This window comes from Dreissena polymorpha, chromosome 14 (assembly GCF_020536995.1).
Source record: "Dreissena polymorpha isolate Duluth1 chromosome 14, UMN_Dpol_1.0, whole genome shotgun sequence".
In the NCBI taxonomy this organism is placed as follows: Eukaryota; Metazoa; Mollusca; class Bivalvia; order Myida; family Dreissenidae; genus Dreissena; species Dreissena polymorpha.
The window spans coordinates 18988432-19015189 of NC_068368.1; the positions used below are offsets into that span (position 1 = coordinate 18988432).

Consider the following 26758-nt stretch of genomic DNA (forward strand, 5'->3'; position numbering starts at 1 on the left):
TCAAAGTTCATTAGCTGAACAAGGCACAAATTAAGAAGATGACAGCTTGAGATTATACATGAAGTCCAAGGTGAAAGATGGAAGAACTTTGTTCCTTCTGATGAGGCAATGTTCTATTTAGGTGGGTTGTACGAATGATGCAAAGTTTGCTACATGAGAAAAGGCGAAACAGTTAGCGACAAATGTAAATTTGTTAAGGGACTGGATGCCCAAGTATCTGTTTGCTTCTCCAATTGATTTTGGTCCATTGGTAATAATTAAACCAATCCTAACGTTAACTCTGTAGGAGTTCATAAAAAGCTCTAAAGGAGGAGTAGAGAAAAGTAGACTAAAATTAATAAGACTCTTTACTTGTTGGCTTTTTAACACATGCCATGGATCTCATACTGAACACTTCCTTCTATAAAGGTATTGTTGCAATTCTTATTTTATGTATTTAATTGTGTTAAAATATATTCTGAGCTCCTCGTGTTTCTTATTAATAAGATGATAAAACCCAAGCTTCAATAATACAGACGATAATATGTCATTTTATGCACTCACTCAAATTTTCAGTTTTTCTTTTTTGCCTTGTTTATATATAACCTTTTAGCTTTCAAATAATTTTGTTGAACCGAAGTGGACTATGCCTGATACTGTTGAAGGATTAACAGGGGAAGGAAAGGTGTGGGGGGCTGTAGATGCAGAATAACCGTGTACCGCACATTTTAACTGCATTAGTGTTCAAACCATGCATTTCCTTGGCACAAATGTGCCTTTAATAGTAAAACTTCTTATTCTGGATCGTTACACTTGTGCTTTAATACTGGCAGATATTTGCGCCGAATGGTTTCTTTTTGCAATATCCTGATATCCATGCCAGCATGTGTGATGGAGCAGTTGTTTTTCAGTATCTTATTCTGTTACTGACTATTAACCTCTCCTTCCCTCAATTATCTCTGATTCAGAATCCCCAACTGGAAGCCAATACCATGTGAAACTATTTACAGTCACTGCGCTCATCCTAATATTGCCCACCTGCTTTACAACCAGCATTTGAACCCTAGTTACTATCTTCCATCCTTATAAATTTAAACACCAGTCAAGCCAATATTGTAGGCTGTCCGGTTTGTGCAGTGGCTGGTAAACCCTCTTTTCACCTAGGTGACCCGGACTCAATCCCCGATCCTGGCGAATGTGAGCTTGGCAAGTGGTTGCCATACCAGACAGGAGGGGTTTCCTCCAGGTACTATGGTTGCCTTCCAATTAACAAGACTGCTGGTGCACCAAAATTTAATAGCTGGAAATTACAGCTATAATTCAAAATTCTTCCCAACTTGTGAGTCTAGTAAAGTTATTTGGGTAGGAGTGCTGGGACACACTGTGGTTCCTCACATATTGCAGCCTCAGGTGCGAAAGGACCTCGTAAACTTTGAAAAACACACACATCGCCGAACTTTGCAACAATAAACAACTTCAAGAGAAAGAACAACACTTTTGAAATTTAATGTTCAGAAATGTAGTAATTGTGTAAATGATATCAATTCCATAGCACTCAGCATTAATAACTCGAAAACTGATAACCCATGTTTAAGGAGTGAACCAGTGAGCCAAGAATAATACACATAGTTGTATAGTTATTTGAAATCTGTATAGATTAGTGCATATTGACCAGAGCTGTCAAAATTCTATGTCAGGACATATTGAACTAATTGTGTATAAAGTTGGAATCGATTTCAAACAATGGACACATTGAACACAAATTGATAATACATTATAAATAATTTGCTATAAACACATACATTTATTTACATAAAAACCGTACACTTTTTAAAAGTTCTCGTGCACAAATACAATAGTGTTCATTTTGAAGGGAAGTCTCTATTGTATTTCATCACATAACTGTCAACTATTTTTAAATTAAAAAAAAAGTTAAGTGATAAAATATTAATTACATGCAAGAGAAGACACTTAAACAAATAAGTTGTTGACAGTAAACATGCCTTTTTGAATATAATAATAGCCAAAAACTCAAATAACACAAGAAAAGATGACATGAAAACTAATGTGTAGACAAAAATGCGAAGAAAATAATATTGCTCTAAAAAATTCCACAGCTGAATGCAGCCTTTCATATTTTGATGAGCTTGTTTAAGTTGAAAATTTTCTTATAACCAATCATTGAGAAAAATGTTGACACACATGTCTTTTACATTAAGCCGATCACAAAATAAAATACAAATAAACTTAACAACAGAGAATAGTAAAAAATATTGGGCCTATTGCTCTGTGCGTTTCCGTAATTATACAAATGGGCCGCACAGTGGGAAACGGGGTTAAATGCATGGGAGTTAAGTGTTTTCTCAGATTAGCCTGCACAGTATGCACAGGCTAATCTGGGACACGTAGGAGAACATTGAAAGAAACATCCTATTAATATTTTCTGGAGCACTAAAATAAAAATCGGAAGAGGAAAAGATAGCGTTGTTACTAATATGGGTCGGTGAAAAAGGCCAAGACATCGTGCTACATATGGGCCTTGACGAAGACGAAAAAGCAACTACAAACGTTCTTTGACAAATTGCTACAACATTAAACCAAAATTTATTCCAGTATTTGCCAGTAAGCAATATTATAAAAAAAATCACAATGATGACATCGATCAATTCGTGACATGGCTCAAACTTACAAGTGTTACCAGTCCGTTTTCAGCAAATGCACAGGATGAAATGGTCCGCCATTGAATTGTTTTTGGTGTCAACAACAAAAAACTACGAGAGAAGTTTATTAGTAAAGGCGAAAACTTGACACTTGACTAAGCATTAAAGGTATCGCAAACCTCCGAATACTGTAGACAACAAATGTTGATAATCAACAAAAAATAAGACGTACACCTCATCAGCACTCGCGACAAAGGACAGGCACGTGGTGAAAGAGGAGGTCGAGACAGAGACCGATACCCAGCATATACAGACACGTGGTGAAAGAAAAGGTCGAGACAGAGAGCGATACCAAGCATATACAGACACATGGTGAAAGAGGAGGTCGAGACAGAGAGCGATACCAAGCATATACAGACACGTGGTGAAAGAGGAGGTCGAGACAGAGAGCGATACCAAGCATATACAGACACGTGGTAAAGAAGAGGTCGAGACAGAGAGCGATACCAAGCATATGCAGACACGTGGTTAAAGAAGAGGTCGAGACAGAGAGCGATACCAAGCATATACAGACACGTGGTGAAAGAAGAGGTAGAGACAGAGAGCGATACCAAGCACATACAGACACGTTGTGAAAGAAGAGGTCGATACAGAGAGCGATACCCAGCATATACAGACACGTGGTGAAAGAAGAGGGAAAGACAGAAAGCGATACCCAGCATATAAGGGCGTTCAGCAAACAGCTCCTTATCACGGGAATAGACCGGACCGAGGTTGCGACAATCCGCCGCATAAAGAATTTACATTATGACCTGTATGGGGAGAGACATGCAGCAGGTTTCACAGGAAGTCATTCGAAACGAGTGTGCAACTCAAAATACGGTAATGGTGTCGATCACGATGACCGCGAAATACACCAGCAGACGATTGACAGCAGAGGATTAGAGGATACACCCTTATTGCATAGATACGGTAAGTCAACCAAATTGCATATCATGCTATTTAAGATTGATACCGGGTCAAGTATATACACAATCTCTAAAAAAAATCACATCGCTCAATAACAAGATCTCTTTTATAGCCTTCAAGTCCTACCTCCTACTCAAGAGATAACATACATGCATTGGACAAATTATATTCAAATGCAGAAAAAGATCATCAACGACGGAGTCTACGTTTTACTTTGTTAACAGCGCACAACCATGGGTCTGCAAACTTCGCTTAATTAAGGTGAGTTGAAATTGAAATACGCCGTTAAAGAGCAGCATGAACAAAGAATATGTCATTTCTTAATACGGCAAACTATTTAAGTACCCTCTCGGACAAAAGAAAATTGCACATTCGCGAAGATTCGATTCAAGTGGTGACGCCACCGAGGCGCGTAACTAAAGCCTTAATATATCGCCTTAAATCCAAACTTGAGAAAAAGGTCAAAGGAAAAATGGTTAGGCATGAATTGAAACTAACAGACTGGGTCAATCAAATAGTGATTATTGTAAAACTCAAAGGCAAATTAGAAAATTACGGATCTGTGTAGTACGGAATACCGTTAGTGCCATCGTGGTTACACATTAAAATCCAGAGGGCGACAATGTTTTAGTGCGATAGTACGATGGCGACAATGCGATAGTAAGATGGCGACAATGCGATAGTACGATGGCGACAATGCGACAGTACAATGACGACAATGAGACAGTGCGACAATACGATGGCGATAGTGCGATAGTACGACAACGCGATAGTACGATAGTCATATCGTACTTTCGTCATCGTATCATCGCATTGTCGCCATCGTACTATCGCGTTATCGTACTGTCGTCATCGTATGATCGCATTGTCGCCATCGTACTATCGCACTGTCGCCATCGTATTGTCGCACTGTCGCATTGTCGTCATCGTACTGTCGCAGTGTCGTATATCGCCTTTCGGTACACATGCGCACATCGTATTTTTTCTAGATGGAGCCACTTTTAAAAATACTTTACAGTTCGGCATACTTTTCATCAATACCCATTATATAACTTAATAAGAATTTGATTTCATTATAACTGTTACCTCATTCAAAGTACAGCTTTATTAAGTCATCTATTTTGTTTCTGCAATAAGAATTGTTTGTGCACCGGAAGGCGATAATCGACAATGCGATAGTACGATGGCGACAATGCGATAGTGCGATAATACGATGACGACAGTGCGACAATACGATGGCGATAGTACGATGGCGACAATGCGACAATACGATGACGACAATGCGACAGTGCGACAATACGATGGCGACAGTGCGATAGTACGATGGCGACAATGCGATAACACGATGACGACAGTACAATGACTATCGCATTGTCGCCATTGTGCTATCGCGTTGTCGCATTGTCGCCATCGTTCTATCGCATTGTCGCCATCGTACTATCGCATTGTCGCCATCGTACTATCGCATTGTCGCCATCGTACTATCGCATTGTCGCCCTCTGGATTTTAATGTGTAACCACGATGGCCCTAACCGTGTAGATCCAAAACAACTCAAAAACAGAAAATTGATGCATCACTGTGCTATTTATAGCAATCTGGCAAATGTCGGTAGCCTATTCTGGCATGTAGGAAAGATTTTCATTATACTATTTCGGTAGTTTTTTCTAACAATACATGACAAATATCATTAACTGATAGGTTTTAATGTATTTCTTTCCCTAAAATTCGTGTTATTTGATATCTTGAAAGCAATCCTGTGTTATCAACATATGGCTTTTTCGGCATAGCTGTTTAACGTCCATTTTGACCTTAGATGACCTTCATTCATGATAGGTCCGAAATGAATAAACCCGAATTGTGCATTTGCTAATAATACAAAAATCACCGTAAACATTGGTATTCTGTTTCCCAGACTAAAACATTGGATGCATATCATTTGAACTGAAATATGAATATATTGTAAGTTACACGTAAATTACAATAAAGTAAAAACTGTCATGATACAAAACATCCTCTAAACATTACATCGAAACGTTTCTCCTTAGTTTACGAAGCAGTATAGCATTAATCACATGTCTGTACAATTAAAAGAATCTATTGTTGACATGCCGTAGCGGCCACACTAAACACTACAAAAACAGGCTAGATTGCACTTTACCGGTACGCAGTTGTTTACCACTATCGACAAAGTGGGGGTTTAGGGGCGGTAGCCCGCGACACTAAGGAAATATATAGGTGTTGGAAATATATCTGTCTTTGATTTATTATAATCCATTTTTGCGTTTAATAGTGTAAATAAGTTTCTTTGTACTTTGTTTTGTTCATTTTTTATATAAAGTTCTGTTTTTCTGCAAAAAAATTCATATCACTATGATGCTTGCAATATTGAGTCTTTTAAGTTTACATTCTACTAACATCTGTACACATTATAACACATTTTCTTTTATTTCATTCCAACATTATGTTCATAGTTTTTCAGTGGCGAATATGTTTTCTTTTCCTATTGAAACTAATGTATTACTCGTTCAATTATCAAAACCTAGTCATTACAATACTTATTGACAATAAAACAATTTCACCTCTTCTTGTTCTTCATTTTTATTTTTTAATACGTTTAAATATATTATCTTATTATCACTCACTACCTTCAGTAAAATACATGGTCGCTTCATTCCATCTCCTTTCACTGGTCGCAAACATTACAACATCAACGCCGTATATCTTTTTAAAGATATATCTTGTTTATAGTACATTCCGTCTTCCCCTGACGATTTTCTGACCCAGCTCTGACCCTGAAAGTCTTGGGGATGGAATTAACTGGCAATGCGTAATTGTTGCTGGGCCAAAATGTTTCGTATGAACATGCATAGTGTAGTCCACATTTCCATAGACTGAACAGTGTTACATCTTATACTACAAAGACGCGGTGATGTTGCCAATTTTTCGGGGGATTATGCTCAAATCAGCCATTCTGATATTGCACAAATATTTATTCGGTTCTGCTGGCGTTTTGTAAAAGTCATTTAAGGTAAAAATCTTGGTTAAACAGCTTCGCCCAAAACAACTAAAAAACTACATGAAATAGATGTTGCTAATTATGTATATTATAAACTTACATGCACGTTTTCTCTATACGCTTCCAGTGTTATTATTATTATATTAAATGGTCAATATCTGGTGCGCAAATTGATACTTCATGACCGGCTGATGATATTGCTTCTTGTTTATTTCTATGTTGACAAAATATAAATGTAATAATTGTTTTTAAGGTTGGGTAGTTATAATTAGTTATAATGATTGTTAAAATTTAGATGACTATCCCTGTTTAATTAGCCTTATGCGACGGAAAGTGTACGTTTAAACGCAAGAGAAGTATATTAAGTAATTGGTTAGTATACATTTATGTTTACACGTAATGTATTTATTACCATATGTGCATGTATTTTCAGTTCATATATAGCTAGCTAAACTGTGTGTAGCTTAATTCAGTCAGGAGTTCAGAATGTAGGTTTTTTTTCTTACAGTTACGGGACTACCCGGTTGGGGGTCCAGTCCGTATCGTCGGTCTGATAATACTATCGTGCAAATGAACAGAATAAACTTAGATGAACAGTTCTCCGTATTTAAAATGTTTATTTGAAGACATGTTTACATAATTTTGAGAACTAGCAGTTAAACTAAATTAGGCTCCGATTTTAACGTCTACAATATTACCGTAAGTTATTCTAAGCACAAAGCCGATAACGACACGTTTGCTCGTATAAATTGCAGAACCGAAATGGGTCAATGTGTTGTATCAACAATTCTACATAATAGTGGAAATTGCCGATGGCGTACTTCCTTTATGCAATTCTACACAACAAATATAGTCACCCAACCCAGTTCATATATCATAATTCATCCTTTTTTTAATACATACAATTTTGCTTAGTTTAGGTATTTTAACCAATGCGAAACTTCCAGTTATTCATTCGGGCCTACTGGTGGGAAATTTCTCCAATATTTTATGGGCTCTTGGTAAAGATAAGTTAAGGTGAAAACCTATGTTATACACCTACGCCGAAAAACAACAACACAAGCCAGAAACATGTGCATGGAAGCATTACTATATACGCGATGTTTTCGAAACTATTGAATGCGAACAAATTTTAAAGTATTTATTGAACCCATTTTATGAGACTGAATAACATTAAGTTTTACAGTGAATATAATATACACACTTATCAGCTAAAGAGAAAACAGGTAGTTATTTTCAACTAACCCAACCAACCATAAATGTTTATGACGAGCCAAAGACTTTTCAGAATTCAAGATTGCTGTTTAAAGGCATTATACATAATCATTATATTGTCATTCTGTGCGAACCACGTGCACTGCCGGTCAGCCGCCCCGTGGTACTGCTACAATCCTGTAAGGCTTCGGCGCATGCACAAGTCCGAACACCCCGTCCGTGGTCGCCATGGAGACTTCTTCCCCGACCGGACTTTCAAAACGAAACCTCTGAACGAGGCTGCTAAGGAACAACAGAAGCTCCGTCCGTGCGAGAGACTCGCCGACACAACTGCGTTTGCCTGTAAGCAACGTTGGATGTAAAGATAAATAAACATTGGTAAAGGTATACTTAATCGAAATACATGTATAATATTGCGTGCGCTGAGGGATTTTTGAAACAACATCACGTTGCGTCACTGTCACTAAAGAATACTTATACATGTCAGTGAATAGATCTGTATTTGAGTGGGTCGATATTCAACAAAGTTTTGAAACTTTAACATAAAACGCATCTTAAAAAATCTTACCAATGAAAAATGCAATAAACTCATCCCGTTTGATTAGCTTTCCGTGCTCGTCAATGAACCTGTCGGGTCGGAACACGAGCGGGTCGCCCCATATGTCGGGATCACTGAATACGGATTCAAGGTCGGGAATAATAACTGCGTCGGTTGGTATAGTGTAACCTCTGAGCGTCGCCGTTTCAGTTGTGGCGTGCAGTCCGAGGATTATTGTTAAGTTGCAGAATCTGAAAGTCAAATGTATTCAATAAATCGAAAACACTTAAACAATGAAACTTTTACAAAACAATGCCTCATAAACCCATGAATTGGAATATGTAATATATTAGCTGTGGTGTTAATAAAATGTATTGTACAAAATTATACATGCTGTATGTCAAAACAACATAGACAAAAAATGTAAAATGTCTAAAAGCACTATGAAAATATCGAAAACAAGCGTTTATTATTGTGAAGGCAATTAACAAATGGGCGTTGCTATGCTTTTATCTTAAAAGTGGCCTTTCCAAAGGCAGATTTTTCGGCGGTAGTGCCAGAGTGAGCCCTCACGAACAGTTTTCTTGAACTCTTGAACATGAAACTCCATCTACATGTATATAAGCAATTATAAACACACATACCCGTAGGAAAAGTATAAACACCCAAAGGTCAGAAAAAAACACCAATGGGTAAAGTATTAATACCAAAAAGGTCAATTATAAACACCCACGGGTAAAGTAAAAACACACATGGGTTTAGTATAAACTCTCATGGGTAAAGCATTAGCATCCACGGGTAAAGTATAAACCCCAATTGGTCAAGAATAAACACCCACAGGTAAAATGTAAACACCAATTGATAAAAATAAACAAACGTATGCAAGGTATAAACAGCCATAGGTCAAGTATAAACACACTTGGGTCAAGTATATACACCCATGGGTAGACTATAACTACCAATCAGTTGAGAATGAACACCAATGGGTTAAGTATAAACACCCATAGGTAAAGCAAATGTATTGATGAAATTGTACTGTCATGCAGATATAATTAGTACACAAGCTACCATATAAATAGCCTCTATTTGTACGCGTACAAATTCACAAAATCAACATGCACCGTACCTTAACACCTCCATGTAGAATGCCTCCACGTATACTAAGGATGACCGGTCCAAGACAGACGGAGTACGGAAAATGCCGATGCTGCTCGTGATTTCCCGATACAAGCGTTCTTGAATCTCGGGGTATTCCGTGAGGCAAACGAGACTCCAGCGGAGCGCGGTCGTCGTCGTTTCCGAGCCGGCCATGAACAGGTCCGCGATTAGTGTCTCGAGATACTCGTCTGAAATAAAACGATTAACGCGCCCAGTAACATCCCAGAAACTATTTTAGTGGACTCTTAGGAGTTGAGGCATCAACTTCAAATCGGTGCTCCTGCCCAGTTTCAGATAAATTAATCACGCATTTTTTTTTATCAAAACGAAAAAGGCTGGATCCAGTATTAAGAACAAATTATGTACATTGTATATAACATATATACTGTTGTAATCTTCTTCTTTTATGCCATAAGCACAATTTTATTGACATTGATGAATCTTAACCTGTCATAAAAACTATGAAAGTCACACAGAGCTGACCTAACAAACAATATAATACGCACAGCTCATAGTCGTCTGCTCGTTCGTCTGCTCGTGCTTCTTCAACTCTCTGATATAGGCGCTGACCAGGTCCTCGATACAGTTCTCGTCGTACGTCTCCACGTGCTCCCGTACGATGTCCGCGCAGTAGGCGAGCACAGCGTCCGAGTTGGCGATCATACGCCTGACCCCCAAGGGATCTCCGGGCAGGCGGGCCGCCCAGGGGAAGAAATTGGCGATGCCGCCCGCGGACCTAAAGCCAAATTATAGTATTGTGAATGTGTTTTCAACCTGCGACAACAATTTATGAACAGGCCATTACTTAAGAGAAGAGTACTCCGCTATTTTAGTGGAATATGTCCGTTATGTTAGCGGATTAGTTGCAATGGAGATCAAGTGTATAGCCTTACCAGTGAAAGGCTAGGTTAGTTTAGGATACATATGACTTATTACGAACATTCGACAAGTTGTTCATGTTTTCGAGCCGAGCAACCGAGCGTTTGTTTATTCGAGGCTTACTTGGTATTCTATTAATTTGTATGTTTGTTCATGTAAACCATAGAAAAGAAAATGAAAAAAACAACATCACACATCAATCCCGGCAAAGCTGACACAAGTTGGGGGTTAATTGCAACTATACACTTCGTATGGTGGGATAACATGAAACACAGGCCCATACAGTGTGTAATACAATGGAAGCGGAGTATAATGATTGATTCACTTATGGATGTTATCATTCTCAGAGATATAAGTGGAAATTCAATATTTTGTATACAATTCACAATAAACTTACTTTATATTTTCATCGAACTTTTGTATTATTCCTTTAAATCGCGGGTCGTCATGTTTGAACTGCTTTCGGAACACCATCGAGCAAATCACGTTGGCGACATGGGCACTAATCACATCTTTAGGATCGAAAGGTTCACCATTGTGCTTTCCTATCTCCTCGACCATCAATGCAGCTTGTTCCTGTATGGTGGCGTCTAGCCTGGTCTTGCCCATACCGAAGTCCTTCAGTGTGCCTAAAGTGAATCTCCTGTGCTCCCGCCATGGTTCCCCGCTAGTCATAGCTATGCCTGAAAAAGCGGGCATCCAATCGGACTTACCGGTAAGTGCAAGTAAGTCATTCCTAGTGTGCTTAAGGGTGTGAATGTAATAAAACTGTTGCGAATCCATTGTAAATTTTCATGAATATATATACACTTTGTTACAATAATAAACCAATCTTTATTATTTATGGTTAACCTGTTATGTAAACTTGTGACGCTTTGTGTTATATCATTCAAGCCAATGAATAAGCTTTATACCTTTTCCTCTGGTCACTTTTTCTAAAACGAACATCTTCGGTCTCCCTGCGAAAAGGTCGGCTTGTTTCTTGAAAGCGTCCATAATGACGTCATATCCGCTGAGAATCACCACCGGCACGCTACCCCACTGCATGTAATACACGTCGCCGCACTTCTTCCGGAGTCGCGCCAGGGTCGGCCTCATATCCGCCCGCATGAGGTAGCTGTGACCGATGATGGGCAGGCAAAGGCCTGGCGACGGCGGAAGGTTTCCGGTTCTTCTGCTTAACAGGAGCCGGTGTACCAGGACGCATACCAGGATAATCAGTCCGACAGACGTTACGGAAAATCCTTCCCACATAGCTACGCACTGTATGTATACCGTTCAGGGATTCTTACTGTGGTTCGTGTAATTGAATTTCGACTTGTTTATTTATAGTCAGTAGGTTTCGAAAGCCGTGGACGAGATTTATATACTAATATGCATTCTATGTTTAGATTTGACATCATTTGTTTCCATTTCAATGTTTGACTTAAATTGCAATAAGTATGACATTCACTATTAGAAATGACCTTGGTAATTTCACTTAATTTTCTCATAAAGCTTAAATCCAATTTCCCACCAGAGTTGTCGTTCCATGATCTCGCATACGCGGTACATATGTATAAACGTGAAGTAAACATCGTGCAAGCGATTGGCTTAAACAATCTATTATAGAGTTTACGAGTAGTAAACACGTTTGTCCGTGACATTGTAGTATGGAACGCCATAGCTGTCTTACGTTGTTACATTGCTTTCTGTCTTCTTTAGAATGTGTCTTATGTCAAACCGTCGTGATATTTTGTCAATATGTGGTGTTGACTTGTCAAAATATAGTCTTATTATGTCAAACAGTCGTGTTATCATGTTCAAATGTGTTGTTGACTTGTCAAAATACTGTCCTATTATGTCAGACCGTCGTATTATATTGTCTAAATTTGATGTTGACTAGTCAAAATGCAGTCCTAGTATGTCAACCCCTCGTTGTATCTTGTCCAAATGTGATGTTGACTTGTTCTTCTAAAGAAGACAGAAAGAAATGTAACAAGGTAAGACAACTATTGCGTTCCATATTGTAGCGTGCATTTCTGGTTCGTTTCACGTATCTACGGTGGTAGGGAAGGCCATTCCAAATAGTTTTGTCTTAACGTTCGCACTTGCAACACTTCATGTGCGGACATGCAGTCTAACAAAATGAAATTTACTCTTATGACTTCATTCTACCCATTTAATTTCATGGCATGTTAATTTCAATGACAAGCTAAACGGCCTGAACATAAAGGTAAAAAGTCCCGATAAATGAAAAACAACAACAATATCTTCACGAGCGCATGTGAAGAGTAACACGTGCGCACGTGAGGAACTGCAAGTGAATAACCGTATATTCTTACCATGTAGACATTTGTCAAGTCATTATAAAGCAGTTCAACAAATATATAATGATCCGCTATGTTACTATGTATACATCTGTACATTTCACACTTGTGGCAGGTGAATAACTAGCGCGTTATTTATGACTATGTAAATCATTGTCAGATTGGTAGAGATCGTGGATAATTAATAATTACTCATTCATCTTAAAGAAAAATAATTCAAATAATGCAACTTTAAATATGAACGTGATATTTTCGACACTATTAATCGAACTAATATTATGAGACTTAATATTATATACACAATCCTCGGCTAAGGGGTAACATATGGTGTGTCGACCCATAATTTTTTATTTTTTTTCAAGGTTGCAAATTCACATAAATAACTAATAATTTATTATATGCGCGACCAAATTATCTAAATTCGTATATTTCATAAATTTACTCATAATTAATTTAAATGAACTTGAGAAATCATTTCATATAAAAAATGTGGAACATTTCTGCATGTCATTGCCTATTCCTATTAACGTGGAAATAGTTACACAAAATAAGGTCGAAAAAGTTTAGACGACCAACATACCCTACTTTTTATCGATGTAAGTAGATTTGTAGATTTTTTTGGATGATGCTTTCACGAAAACTACTTTCAACACACAATATAACAATTGCATCGTTCAAAAAGGCAATAATAATGTAGATTATATATGACATAATAGTCATACAGGTAATAAATGCAATTTGTATGAGAAATATTACGTATTTCAACATATTGGGGTTCTTCATTCTATAAACTATTGGAAAGAATGAAACATGCGGATTGGCCGGATTCTGTACGTAAGCGCGCCTCTTGTTAGAGAGCGTCGTGTGATGACAAGGTCAAAGCTATTCCATGAAATAACGTCATGAACATAATTGTCCCCTACCGGTTTCACCGGAGGGGACTTATGGTTTACGCTCTGTCTGTCTGTCTGTCAGTCTGTCTGTCCGTCACACTTTTCTGGATCCTGCGATAACTTAAAAAGTTCTTAACATTTTTTCATGAAACTTGCAACATGGATAGATGGCAATATGGACATTATGCACGTCATTTCTTTTTTTTCCTACGTCAAAAATTGTGGTTGCTATGGCAACCAAAAAAAATTAATTAAAAAAAATCTGAAAATGGTAAAATTTCTGACAATGGTGGAGCCGGTAGGGGACCATATTGCTTGACAATAGCCTTGTTTAATTAGCTCTGTGTGTATTATGTCGCAGTGTGTGGGTGTATAATGGAGGAAACACACTGTTTCAATTGTATGACGGCCAACGTGAATTTCGACCGTAAAGAACCTGTATCCCGAAAACAAATGAGACGCACAATAAAATGGTTGTCAAACTCTTCCCGCAATCTCTTGACGACGATGGCATTAAATTACATAAAAACTAACAAAATCTAATTTGAATACTTTTATCTCGTGTGACAAGATTCTTGTCTATAAGTCCGATACAGAGGTGAATACGAGAGCATGGGGCGACATCTATGCCAGCAGATTGCTCTTCCACTGAAGAAACGGCTAATTCTAAGCAGAGTTTGTGTCGTTTCTCTGATATCGAGTTTCTGCTTGCCAATTGTATCAGGAGTCCCTAATCACGGCAACTTTATTTGCAAATCCACAAATGTTTTTACGTAGTTGCCTTGATGAACTTATAACTTGCATTGTTTGGTAAGCGTTTTAACGTTCGGATACTGTATTTTGTCCGGGTACCGTTGACCATAATCCCATAACTTTTTTTGTGTTTGTGTGAAATGCTCTGTGTTGTGAAACGTTGACAGTTTTTGAAAACACAAACCTAATCTATACGAAGTGAAATAAAATTCGAAAAACATGGCATACATTCATACGCATGAAACCAATTAAGAACATTCATGTTGAAAGAATTCTTTCAAATTCAGGAAATGGGGCCCAGGCATACACATAGTAAGACTTTTCATACAGGATCGTTCCGAAAATACAGTGTCTGTCCTGTAATCCAGGCATTGGATCAAAGGTCTCGGAAATCTTGACAAACTGAGTATGCCAAGTTAACACAGCAAAAATGTTTTTGCAATGCAGACCGGGTCGATTAAGCAATGTATTATCCACATTGTCAATTACCAGAAGTTGATACAATCATTCTCTTGCACGACATTCAATAGCTGCAATTAATACCGAAAAAATACAATAAAAGAAGTATCTTTTTTAAAAGATATACGGTGTTGATGTTCATATGTTTTCGATGTTGAAAACGATCGTCAATAAAATCAAAGAATCATCACTTATGTTTTTCTGAACCATTCTTAGCCGCATTATATCCACATATATAAAAATGAGTACGATCGTAGTTTACAATTTTATCGGAGACCCTATTTCGAGGATGTAAACGCCTAGCGAAGAAAAAAGCTTGAAAATATAAAAAAAACATGCCCAAACCAAAAAGATATGTGTATACAGATATGAAGTTTCGTAAATACCACTGTATATAGACTGCAAAATCAATAAATTTTGCATTAATTTGGTTTTAAATGTAATAATTTAACATAAATATTCCTTAATCAATTACTAAAACGAAATATGACAGAACATTGCATAATAATCACTTAGAAATGCGCATGAATGATATACAATTAATACTAATTTTAAACACATGCGTCAATCAGCACTTTCTCGATAAAGGGATTAATGAAAGGGTGCAAACATTACATGGCGACGAGCACAAGTTCTGAACACAAGTTCGAAAAGCATTTATTCGATTTTTTAAAGTGTTAAAAAAGCGGTGTTCAACATAATGTAGTTATTGCTGTAATTACACTAAAGCATGAAAACATCCATTTACATCATCAAAGTGCTGAAGGCACAAAAATTATTCAATATTGCGAAAAATTGCCCCACTTGTGATAACATTAATGTATCTCATACCTTCGTGATTTAAACATGATAATCTACCGACAGCAACACATATCCTCTGTGTAGTAGGTATGTAACACATCCTTGTTTCTGGAAAACGGGGCTAAATGCATGTGCTTCAAGTGTCGTCTCAGGTTTGCATGTGAAGTCTGCACAGGATAAGCAGGGACAACACTTTCTGCTTTGGGGGAATTTTTCGTTTTAATAAAGTCTCTTCTAAACAAAAATCAAATTTAAGCGGAAAGTGTCGTCCCTTTACTCACATGCATCAAGACGTTTACATTTATGTTAATAAATTCTACGCTAGCAATTAAAACACTGCAGCATCGTCTCGAAGGAGTCCGGCTTACGTATGACCCTGACCTCTGACACGTCCACCAGGAGCTCGGCCGGGCGGGGTCTCATGTTGTAGTTACTAGACATGCTGGTGCAGTACGCCCCCACGTCGAACACCGCCAGATGGCAGCCCTCATGCGGGGTCGCTAACAATCGGTCCTACGTGAAAACGGAGCAATCACGTTATAGGGGCTCATGTCGATGGGCAATTATTTTGATATTACCTATTTAATGTTAAAATAAAATAATGGTTCGAAATACGGTTTAAAAAAACATTTGCGTCAAACAAACAAAAATGAATGCTGTTACGGTACGATATTTTATAAAAACAAAAAAATTAAGTCTGTTTGAACACGATTAGCATAATATAGTGGTGCCTTTCAATGAAATAAAGGACTTGGGTCACTTTTTCTATAACAAGATATATGAAGGTTTGGGAAATCGAGACTTTCCACTGGAGTCGTACCGAGACATGAAGGTAAACAGCACTAAACCAACTGCGTTGGCTTTTTTTGTAAACTACAGCTAAAGAGCTGATCTACTATACTGACGTCAAAATACTTATATAAAAGGGCATTTGAAACAAGACCCACATTGATTGTTTGGTCGGAATTTCTGCATTATTCTTCATAACATATATATTATTTAAACCATATTCAGGTCAAAATTGATTTTTTAATTTCTGATTTTTTTTCTAAACTGCGTTCTTGAGAGCACCAAAACTGGATTTTAGTTAAGAAGATACTTCCTGTAAACCAAAAATAACATACAAGCGGAAAGTGTCGTCCCTTATTCACATGTGTGGACTGCGAATGCTAATCTGGGACGACACTTAAAGAAATTGAATTCAACCCCGTTTTCCAAGAGCGAGGCTAATTAATTGAAAATATCTCAGTTGTTAAATTTACGGCGTTCGTGTTTTGAACGGCGTACTGTACTGTGATAACTTTATGGGTTATGGAAAAGCTATCAATGAGTTGTAAGCGTCACGATGATATAACAGCGGTCAACGGCTGAACCCAAATGAAATTTGAGATGGTCAAGAAACTTAAATCAATAGAATAGAACGCTCAACTTTTCAACCAAAAAGTGTTATGTATTTCAACACAGCTGCTGTAGAACACATTAAGACAAAACAAAATGATATACGGTAATTATTGTAATACCCCTACGGTTCTAGATCTTCGTTGGTATGTTTGTCAGCACACTTTCTGACGACAACGCTATCACATGCATGGATATTACAGTGTACAGTCCGAAAATGTTAGAAGCCGTATGCATTTGAGGGTATCGATAGTAATGGTGTCGTAGCATGCAAAGCTATACGTTGCTCAGGCGATTCGAATTTTCGAAATCACATTACTAAAGAGTAAAGACCGTTAACTTCTTACATGTTAACCTCGCACTTACATGTCCCAGGACGTCGCCGCTCTCACAGACGGGTCCCACAACTTCATACATACGGCGCTCCTGCGCATTCACGGGGCTGTTGTCGAACTGTTGGCAATTCTGGACATTTTGTGCGTCAGCAATTTGAAATCCGTGTTCCAAACGCCCATATCGGACCCCATTATCTGAATTCACTGTTTGGAATCTGTTTTCTGTATTGTCATTTTGAACTTGTTGTTCGAAATGGCTATTTGTGACTCTGTTTTCTGTATGCTCATTTTCAAAAACTCCATTCTTGACTCCTTGTTCAGGGCAGCCATTAGATGACATGGTCACATGATCATTCGAGATGATCTGATTGGTCGGTTCAACCAATTCAATATGGTGGTAAGCGCCATACAGCGCTGGACGAATGACTTCCGTCATTGACCCGTCCACGACAATGTAACTGAAAGTAGTATTTAAGTTCTGTTATTGTAGTAGTACAATAGTATAAACATCGTCCTGTAATAAAGTAACCTACCGTACAAAATAACATTAACAAGATCCGTCTTAACTCATTATCTTATGGATATGTGCATAACAAGTATAAAGTCGGACACGTTTACATCAAATAATATTTAAGATCTACAATAAATGGATACATATGTTGAAAGTTTATCTCAAAAAGCAATACAATACATAATATAAATCAGTAGTATGTAAGACAAAACAACCAATTCACAATGATCAGTTCTATGAAGTACCGGGTAGTTGGCAATAAGATACAAATTACCTTTCCAAACGTTTAATATTGATGTATTTACGGTGTAATTTCTTAAAAACTTTTTAGTACAGTTTATCAATAATTTAATGTCCTATATTAATTCTTAAGTTATATGCACCCCATTACCTATGCAATGTAGCTGGTTACGATCAAAGGGTACTTCACCTTTTCTCGGCCCCATGTTTAACACCAAGAACTCTCGTCAGCAAGACAGCGGCGTTCCCGATCAAAGAGCGTCCCGGTTCGAGTATTAGAGACACTTCCGGTGCCAGCTCCTGATGAATCGCCTCCACAATGCCACGTGGTGTTGCGTTCTGTTCACCAATGGGTTTCTGAAAGTCGGCTGTCGTCTCCAGAGAGGCTTTCATCGTACGCGAAGCCTACAATAGAACTCTGTTTAGATGGGTCGCACATGAATCGTTAATGAGGTCTAGAAAGTAATACAGTTTAAATTAATCATACGAGAGGACTACATGAATACAATTTAAATGGATCGTGCGAAAGTTCTAAATTTAATATAGTTTAGATGAATCATACGAACATTTTATAACACAATATGTTTAAGTGGATCGTACAAAAGGTCTGTAAAAGAGCACACTTATAAGGAGTCGTAATAATAACACTATGTAAATGGATCGTTAAAATCTATACCACAACGCATTTGAAATGGAATGACGTAGCCTAGAGATGCCAAATGAGCATCCCCGGTGTCATAGCGTGTAACGGCCCAATCCGTAAAGGTAAGTTACCGAGTTCCATAGCGGGTTACAATATAGTCTTAAGCCATAAACTTTAACCTACGTGGCCATTATAAAATGTCCCCCAATTAAACCGATTCATTCATCTACTACTGGTAAAACCTCAAGTCATTCTAACTGACATTCTATCATCGAGAGCTCGACACACATGACGGGTATTATCAAACCCTAGGAAATTCTAAGTGACAATCTTTTCTCAGGCTCGACACACTTACATGCCGTGTATTGTCAAACCCTAAAAAATTTAAGTGACATTCGTTTCTCAAGCTTGACACACGTACATGGTGGGTATTGTCAGACCCTTTGACATTCTAATAGACCCTTTTTTCTCAGGCTCGACACACATACATGGCGGGTATTGTCAAACCCTAGTAAATTTAAGTGACATTCATTTCTCAGGCTCGACACACTAACATGGCGGGTATTGTCAAACCCTAGTAAATTTAAGTGACACTCTTTTCTCATTCTTGACACACTTACATGGCGGGTATTGTCAAACCCTAATAAATTTAAGTGACACTCTTTTCTCATTCTTGACACACTTACATGGCGGGTATTGTCAGACCCTAGGACATTCTAAGTGACACTCTTTTCTCAGGCTCGACACACTTACATGGCGGGTATTTTCAAACCCTAGAAAATTCTAAGTGACACTCTTTTCTCATTTTTGACACACTTACATGGCGGGTATAGTCTATCCCCTATTGAAACACTTACATGGCGGGTATAGTCTATCCCCTATTGACACACTTACATGGCGGGTATAGTCTATCCCCTATTGAGACACTTACATGGCGGGTATAGTCTATCCCCTATTGACACACTTACATGGCGGGTATAGTCTATCCCCTATTGACACACTTACATGGCGGGTATAGTCTATCCCCTATTGACACACTTACATGGCGGGTATAGTCTATCCCCTATTGACACACTTACATGGCGGGTATAGTCTATCCCCTAGAACATTCTAAGTGACACTCTTTTCTCATTCTTGACACACCTACATGGCGGGTATAGTCTATCCCCTATTGACACACTTACATGGCGGGTATAGTCTATCCCCTATTGACACACTTACATGGCGGGTATAGTCTAATGACACACTTACATGGCGGGTATAGTCTATCCCCAAACCGCCGCCCAGATTGATGTACTTCATGTGTTGGAATCCGCTTGCTTTAAGTGAACTGAACTCTTTCATCATCGCTTTCGCCGATTTCCTGAAAACGACATGTGCGGAGCTTGGGCATAATAAAAGTGTAGGCCGAAATCTGATAGTGTCATCCCCCTTCTCCGTATAGTTTGGTAACGGTGTCTCAGATGAGTTTTGACGTTATAATTAGACGAACATTATTTTTCTGGTGTGATCTTTATCAATTTAAGCGATGTCTTTACATGCCAATATATGTATCCGAAAACGTCAATGTTTGTACACGAACGCGTCAATGTTTGAAGCCGAACTCGTCCGTGTGTGTATCAGAACACGTCAGTTTTTGTACCCCAACACGTCAATGTTTAAACCCGAACACGTCAATATTTTAACCCGAACACGTCTTAATGTGTACCCTAACATGTCAATTGTTGTACCTACACATGTCAATTTTTGTACCCGAACACGTCAATGTTTTAATCCGAACACGTCAATATTTTACCCGAACACGTCCAAATGTGTACCCTAACATGTCAATTGTTGTATACCTACACACGTAAATGTTTGTTTCATTTCAACTGTTAATATCCGAACACATCAATGTATATTCCGGAACACTTGCATGTTTGTTCCTAAACCAGACCCTATGTTTACCTGAACACGTCGATGTCTGTGATAGTGGATCCCAGGTGACTGTGGACGCCCACCACGTGCACAAGAGGCTCGTGCCTCAACTCCTCGAGCACTTGACTAAGTTGGAACATCTCTATACCGAACTTGGACCCGCTTGTGCCGGTCGTGTTGTATTTGTGCACTTTCTGTAAGATTGAAACTCATGCTGTCCGAACATGCATCGCTGTACTTAATTTGGATTGCATTAAATGCAGTTCCTTTGTTTAAAGTTCTTTGCATCTAGGTGACGGTAAGTAGATGAACTTTGTAAATACGCTCGTATTTAAGTTGGTTTCACCAGGTTTTTAATTTAGTAAAAGTATGTCATATGTTATGCAAGATTCTAACACGGCACGCGACTTGTTTTCTATAGACAAAGAAGGAAATCAAGTGAGGGTTATTCTGCAATAACTTATGGGCGGAGCTTAATGTTTCGAAAATAGTTCCAAATAAATAAAGAAAATATTGCAGTAAAATGCACGTGCTAAAACCCGCTCTAAAAGAAATGTAATAAATGTAGCATGTATATAAATGTAATGAAACAATGAATTGTATATTTGGTGATAAGTGGCATAACCACGTCTACAAAGAATGTTATTTGTTAGGAAACGTAATTCAGAAAACATTTATAGCATTTCAGTAGCATCAATAAACGTGACGTCATTAAGTTCCTACGGTTGTTGTTATCAATGAAAGTGACGTCATTTGCAAAATATTTATGAATGAAAATGACGTCATATGTTTGTACAATTCAATGACGTCACTAAATAGTGAACTTAGTACTAAGAAGGGCGGAGTATTGAAAAATATAGTTCACGTCCTAAAGCTTGAACCAAATCAATCAGAATCGTGTTAGAATCGAAATAATATTTTTCTATAATGGTTTGTTGTCGAATAACCCACAGTAAGTTGTATAGATGCGTGTTATCAAATCACTCGTGCTTCGCACTCGTGATTTAATTCCTACGCATCTATACTCCTTACTGTGGGTTATTCGACAACAAACCATGATAGAAAAATATTATTTCTTAAATATCTTTACAGCGTTGCAAGGCTGGTCGACGTAAGATATAGATATTTATTATATACCTGTTTAATGCATTTAACAAAATACAGGTTGTATCAATCGTTGAAATAAAAAATCCTGTATTACGCTACTCGCTGTTTCCAATTCCGTATTACCATACTAGCCGTACTACTTCGACCCATTTATTGACGTCACATTCCGCGCACCGAAAATATAAATATTTTATATTACGAAATATATTACGTAGAACATCGTGTGACGTCACTCTCTGGAATTTAGGGACATGTCGGACGTGGTGTTTTTTACCAGTAAACTATTTGTTAAAAATATCGAACGAATTCAAAACGTATTTTGGAGTGTGTGTTTATTATGCTTAAATGTTTATTTCGATAGGAATACAATAAAATAGTGTGGTTTAAACTAAGTTTCGATAAAGAAATGGAAGAATATGTGTGGAAGTGCATATCGTTTCAACGTTTTTGTTATAAACATCGGATTAAAGTTGTCAACTTAATTGTTATAAACATTGGATTATCGATGGCATAAAGGTAATCGTGTCGGAGACCTGTGTTTTCCCGGTTCGAATGTTTGCTAGTTAATTTACATAAACTGTATTCATACGCGTCTTAAAATTATTGCGTACCGTTTTAGTCATTGTTTTGTCAGTTTTGTTAAAGTAAACAAAACAATTGTTAACTGTTTTCGTTAGTTGTTGTATATAATAAAAGGAATATTACGCTAGTCAATTGTTCCAAGAGTTTGTATCACTCTCGTGGTTTGTGCTATTTCGCATCACACTCGAGGCTCCGCCTCTCGTGTGAAACGTCAACACACAAGCCACTCGAGTGATACAAATTCTTGGAACAATTGACTAGCGTAATATTCCGTATGTAATTCCGTCCTCAGGACAAAAAAAACAAAGCATGTAATGTATATACCTACATGTATTAATGGGACTTGTTCACAGATTTTGCCATGTTTCGAAGTTTGCCATTAAATATTTAAAATTGATAAATGTTAACAGTGGAATTAAAGAGCACAAGTATAACACAAGAATAAAAGTAAAAAAAGAGAGAAAGTTATCGACACCTGGGCTCGAACCACTAACTCTTGGAGTAAAAGTCTAACGCTTAGACCACTCTGCCATTGGTGCTGATATAATCATAGGTATTTTGTACTATATATAAACAGAGGTATTTTGTTCTTTATATAAAACAAATCCCCGTTATTTTACAAATACAACGATATCAACAGAACTCTCCAAATTATTCCAACGTTTTGCGTTTGTAACGCTTTATAAATTTAAGATTTTTAAATCGTCAAAAGATGCATATAATTGATATTTTAGAGCATTGTAAATGTTCAGTATTACTATTTCCTTTAAAAAACATAGTTGGAACGAAAATTTGCAAATCTGATACATTACTTTTTCAATTTTGTCAATTTATTGTAGACATCAATTAATATCGAGCATATTTGTTTAAAAGTATTAATACAGAATGTACACGGTTTCACATAACAAAGTCTTAAATCTGCCCTCAATATAATCTTCCAAAACGCCAACATTGAATCGGTTTAACGTCATAATTCATATGTAAAAGGTATGAACTTTTTCCCAATTTAATGCTATTATTTATTACCCCCCCCCCCATTCTTCGAAAAATCGGCATATAGCAGTCGTACTGTCCGTCAGTCTGTGTGTGCGTGCCTCCGGTTACCGACATATTCGTCAGAAATTTCGTGTCTGTTGCATTTTTTTTCCATTCATGTTGGATTTTAAAATAATTTGGCCAAAGGTCAAAATTTGCCATAAATCAGCTTGAACATTCCTGTCACAGCCATTGCTTTGCCACATATTGATGGATTAAAAAAGACATGAATTACAAATGTAAACCTTAATAAGACGACGTGGCGCGTGTTATACCCGTCTCCCTACATCGAATGTCAAGGTCACACTTAAACGTCAAGGTGCAATTTGGCCACGAAACGGCTTGAATATTCATGTCAAAGCCATAACTTTGCCATACAATCATGGATATTAAAATATCTTGGTACACATGTTAACCATCATAAGACGACGTGTCACGTGCAACATCCGTATTCCTACCTCAAAGGTCAAGGTCACACCTAAAGGTTAAACCCGATTTTGAACAAACGCGGTTTGCGGCGGCATGATTTTTGTCCTATGGATATATGTCATGTATGCCTTTATTTTTATTGACAATATTGGTTCAGCCATACTCAATGGTAGAACGGGGAACCGAAAACAGGGAATAATTTCGTTTGACCTTAAGATTAAGACAACGAGACGTTTTTCAACAATGGGTTCGTTCACATAACACCATGGTATATTACTTTCATTGAAGATGTGGACTAAATAACTCAAATATTCTACTCGGGTGCATTTTATTTCACCACAAAGACGCACTATTTAAAATGCACTATATATCATATATAGTATAATTGCCAAAATATTTACTTATTACTAGTAAGTGCCAAATGCTCCAGAAGATGTCTGGAAAATATTTAACAGTTTTAACAGCTCTCTGCTTTACTAAGACACTATTCACTAACAAAAACTGACCTAATCAAAACTTACAGCGTCTATGTTTGGGTTGATCCGCAGGAGAACCCGCGCCACTTTCTTCAGTCTTCTGCAAGCGGCAATCGTCTGCTGCAAGTTGAACCAGCCGTCAATATTGAGCAGACATCCCCGCTCCACGGCGAGCTCGATTTCCCATCCCTGCTTCCCGTTCCCGTTCAACACGATACGGCTGGGTTCGAAACCCAGCCGCAGTGCCAGGCGCAGCTCGAACCCGCTTACCAAGGTCACAGAGCAGCCGCGGTCACGCATGAGTTCCAACACAGCCGGGTTCATATTGGCTTTCATAGCGTAGTTTAAACACGCCTCGCGGTTTATTGATTTCAGCGTTTCTTTGTACGAATCGATGTTGGAAATGATCTGATTTTTGCTGTAGACGAAGACAGGAGATTTCGTCTCAAAGTCTCTCTCTTCCATGAACGCTTCGATAGATTTCACGTCTACGTTTTCGCAAAATAAATATCCGTTTTGGAGAGTAAAATAATCGGAAAAGTGATAGCAGTCCCCATTTTTATAATTCTCCATCTTCGACCTGGATGTTTCTGTAAGAACCGAGTTTACCACACTTGACACCCGACGAGAATTGCACTGTATACGAGTGTTTAATATATTAAAAGATACAAGGATATTTCGAAACGGCCTACACTAAGAAACTAGGTGAACCAGATACCGACATCACCGGGCGATAGCTGTATACCCACAATACACAAATGCAGGGCCGTAGTGAGCTGATAATCGTTCCATGTATTGCGAAACTGTCTACCTCAAAATGTAGCGATATGGCATTTGGGAAAATATATATGGTCCAAATACACATATAAATTACTTTATTAACAAACTTTGTATAAGTTGTTTTCCTTAATATTATATACGAAACGCGAAATGTTGGCAAAACATTTTTGGATTAAGCATGCGACAACACTAAAATAACGCGAGTGTTCGCGTTAGAATTTTAAGACTTAATAATCCATAAATGAACTTTTAATCTAACATCTGTACAAAGCGTTTTAATCGAACCATATAAATCAAAATGTTATAAAAGTTATATTCCGCTGGGTGTAAAAAATCCAATAAGGAAAAGTTAAAAAATGGTGTAATTTAAAACTAAAAGAATTACCGTTCATTTAAAGAAAAGGCTTGTTTACTATTTTGGATAATCGGATATTCCAAGTTTAAATAAGTATTCAACATCATTTTCGACAATTATTTTTTACTTTTCAGTTTTGATGTATATAATCATTTATATAGTATAAAATACCTTATATGGCGACCTTTATAAAACCACGTGCTAATTTATCCATATTCTACTTGATGCACATGAATATCTTATACAATACAGATGCAAGAAAAAACATTTGCGCGAGCCGCCGACTTCCTGAGGCCGCCACCGAGCGCTATGTGCGCGGCCTCACAATGCCGATGTTCCTTCCGAAACCATCGGAAGGCCAATTACAAAATAACAATGTAATTATAATTTTCCTTAGGCTACCTGCCTTCTGATTATGAACTTAAAATAATCGAGTCGCTTCAGATATATACAATGCGACCAAAGAGGGGACTGATGCCTGCAACGAATCCTCCGGCTTCCGTGAAGCTACTGGTTACCGCCTCCGTGAGGCTACTGGCTTCCGCGAAGACGCTGGCTCACGTCACCCCAAGGCCTTAGGTGAAGCTTCCGTCACTGCCTTGTACGACGTCCGTAGTATCCAACACTCCGAAAACCCTCTCCAAGAAACAGGAACTCTGCAGCCCGCGCAGCACCGTTTAAAGCTTGCAGCCAACGTAAATACCAACTGCTCCAGAATACTGTTCTTTTAGAGTAATGTCCCTTTTCTTCAGATGTTGATCCGCTCGCATACACCGGAGAACTGCCCTGCCCAACTTGTTCTTTTTTTTTCTTCTTCATTACTTTTTATCGAGTGCACCGGGATTGTCTCCCATATGGCCATCGCCCCCAGAAAGACGTGTTAGTTGGTTACGGGGGATAATACAAGATACAGGAGACACCCCGTTCCAGAGGTGACCCTGGGTCTTTTAGTGCCCGGTGTATAGCACCTAGTACACTGCAACTCGGTTTACATGCGAAAGACGAGTAAGTAGGTTAGGTGCAGCGGGGGATCGAACCAGCGATCTCTGGATTGTGAATCCAGTGTGTTACCACTAGACCACGGATCCGCTCAACTGCCCAACTTGTCTATTTGCAAGCCTCTATATACTAGCGAACAGAGCGCCACCTAGGAAAGGCACGATCCGGAAACTACCGACGTTTCCGAATTCGCTCCGCACTCTACGGAGATTACCGATCGGCATTTCTCCTTCACTTACACAAAAACTAGCCGTATATATACGCTACGCAGGATTTTACTAGAAGCATTCCTTAAATATCAAATACTCTTTAAATGCTTAA

At 38.1% G+C, this 26758-nt stretch overlaps 2 protein-coding genes across 2 annotated transcripts in view; both read right to left on the bottom strand.

Moving 5' to 3' along the window:
* Positions 1-7752: 7752 nt before the first annotated feature.
* LOC127856875 (cytochrome P450 2H1-like) lies at positions 7753-11968 on the bottom strand. Its single transcript, XM_052393050.1, has 6 exons — positions 11330-11968; positions 10813-11098; positions 10043-10272; positions 9505-9724; positions 8409-8629; positions 7753-8180 (listed from the first exon to the last, which is right to left on the bottom strand). The coding sequence occupies exons 1-6, from the start codon at positions 11667-11669 to the stop codon at positions 7990-7992; spliced, it is 1488 nt and encodes a 495-aa protein (XP_052249010.1). The 5' UTR covers positions 11670-11968; the 3' UTR covers positions 7753-7989.
* Positions 11969-15470: 3502 nt separating this feature from the next.
* Positions 15471-26758, bottom strand: part of LOC127856873 (uncharacterized) — a 64414-nt gene continuing 53126 nt past the window's right edge. Inside the window, exons 2-7 of the mRNA XM_052393048.1 lie at positions 24349-24893; positions 20705-20868; positions 20009-20120; positions 18305-18519; positions 17395-17821; positions 15471-16143 (exon numbers count right to left, since the gene is read on the bottom strand). Coding sequence (XP_052249008.1) covers positions 15952-16143; positions 17395-17821; positions 18305-18519; positions 20009-20120; positions 20705-20868; positions 24349-24876 — 1638 coding nt within the window. The 5' untranslated portion in view covers positions 24877-24893 and the 3' untranslated portion in view covers positions 15471-15951. The remainder of the gene's footprint in view (positions 16144-17394; positions 17822-18304; positions 18520-20008; positions 20121-20704; positions 20869-24348; positions 24894-26758) is intronic.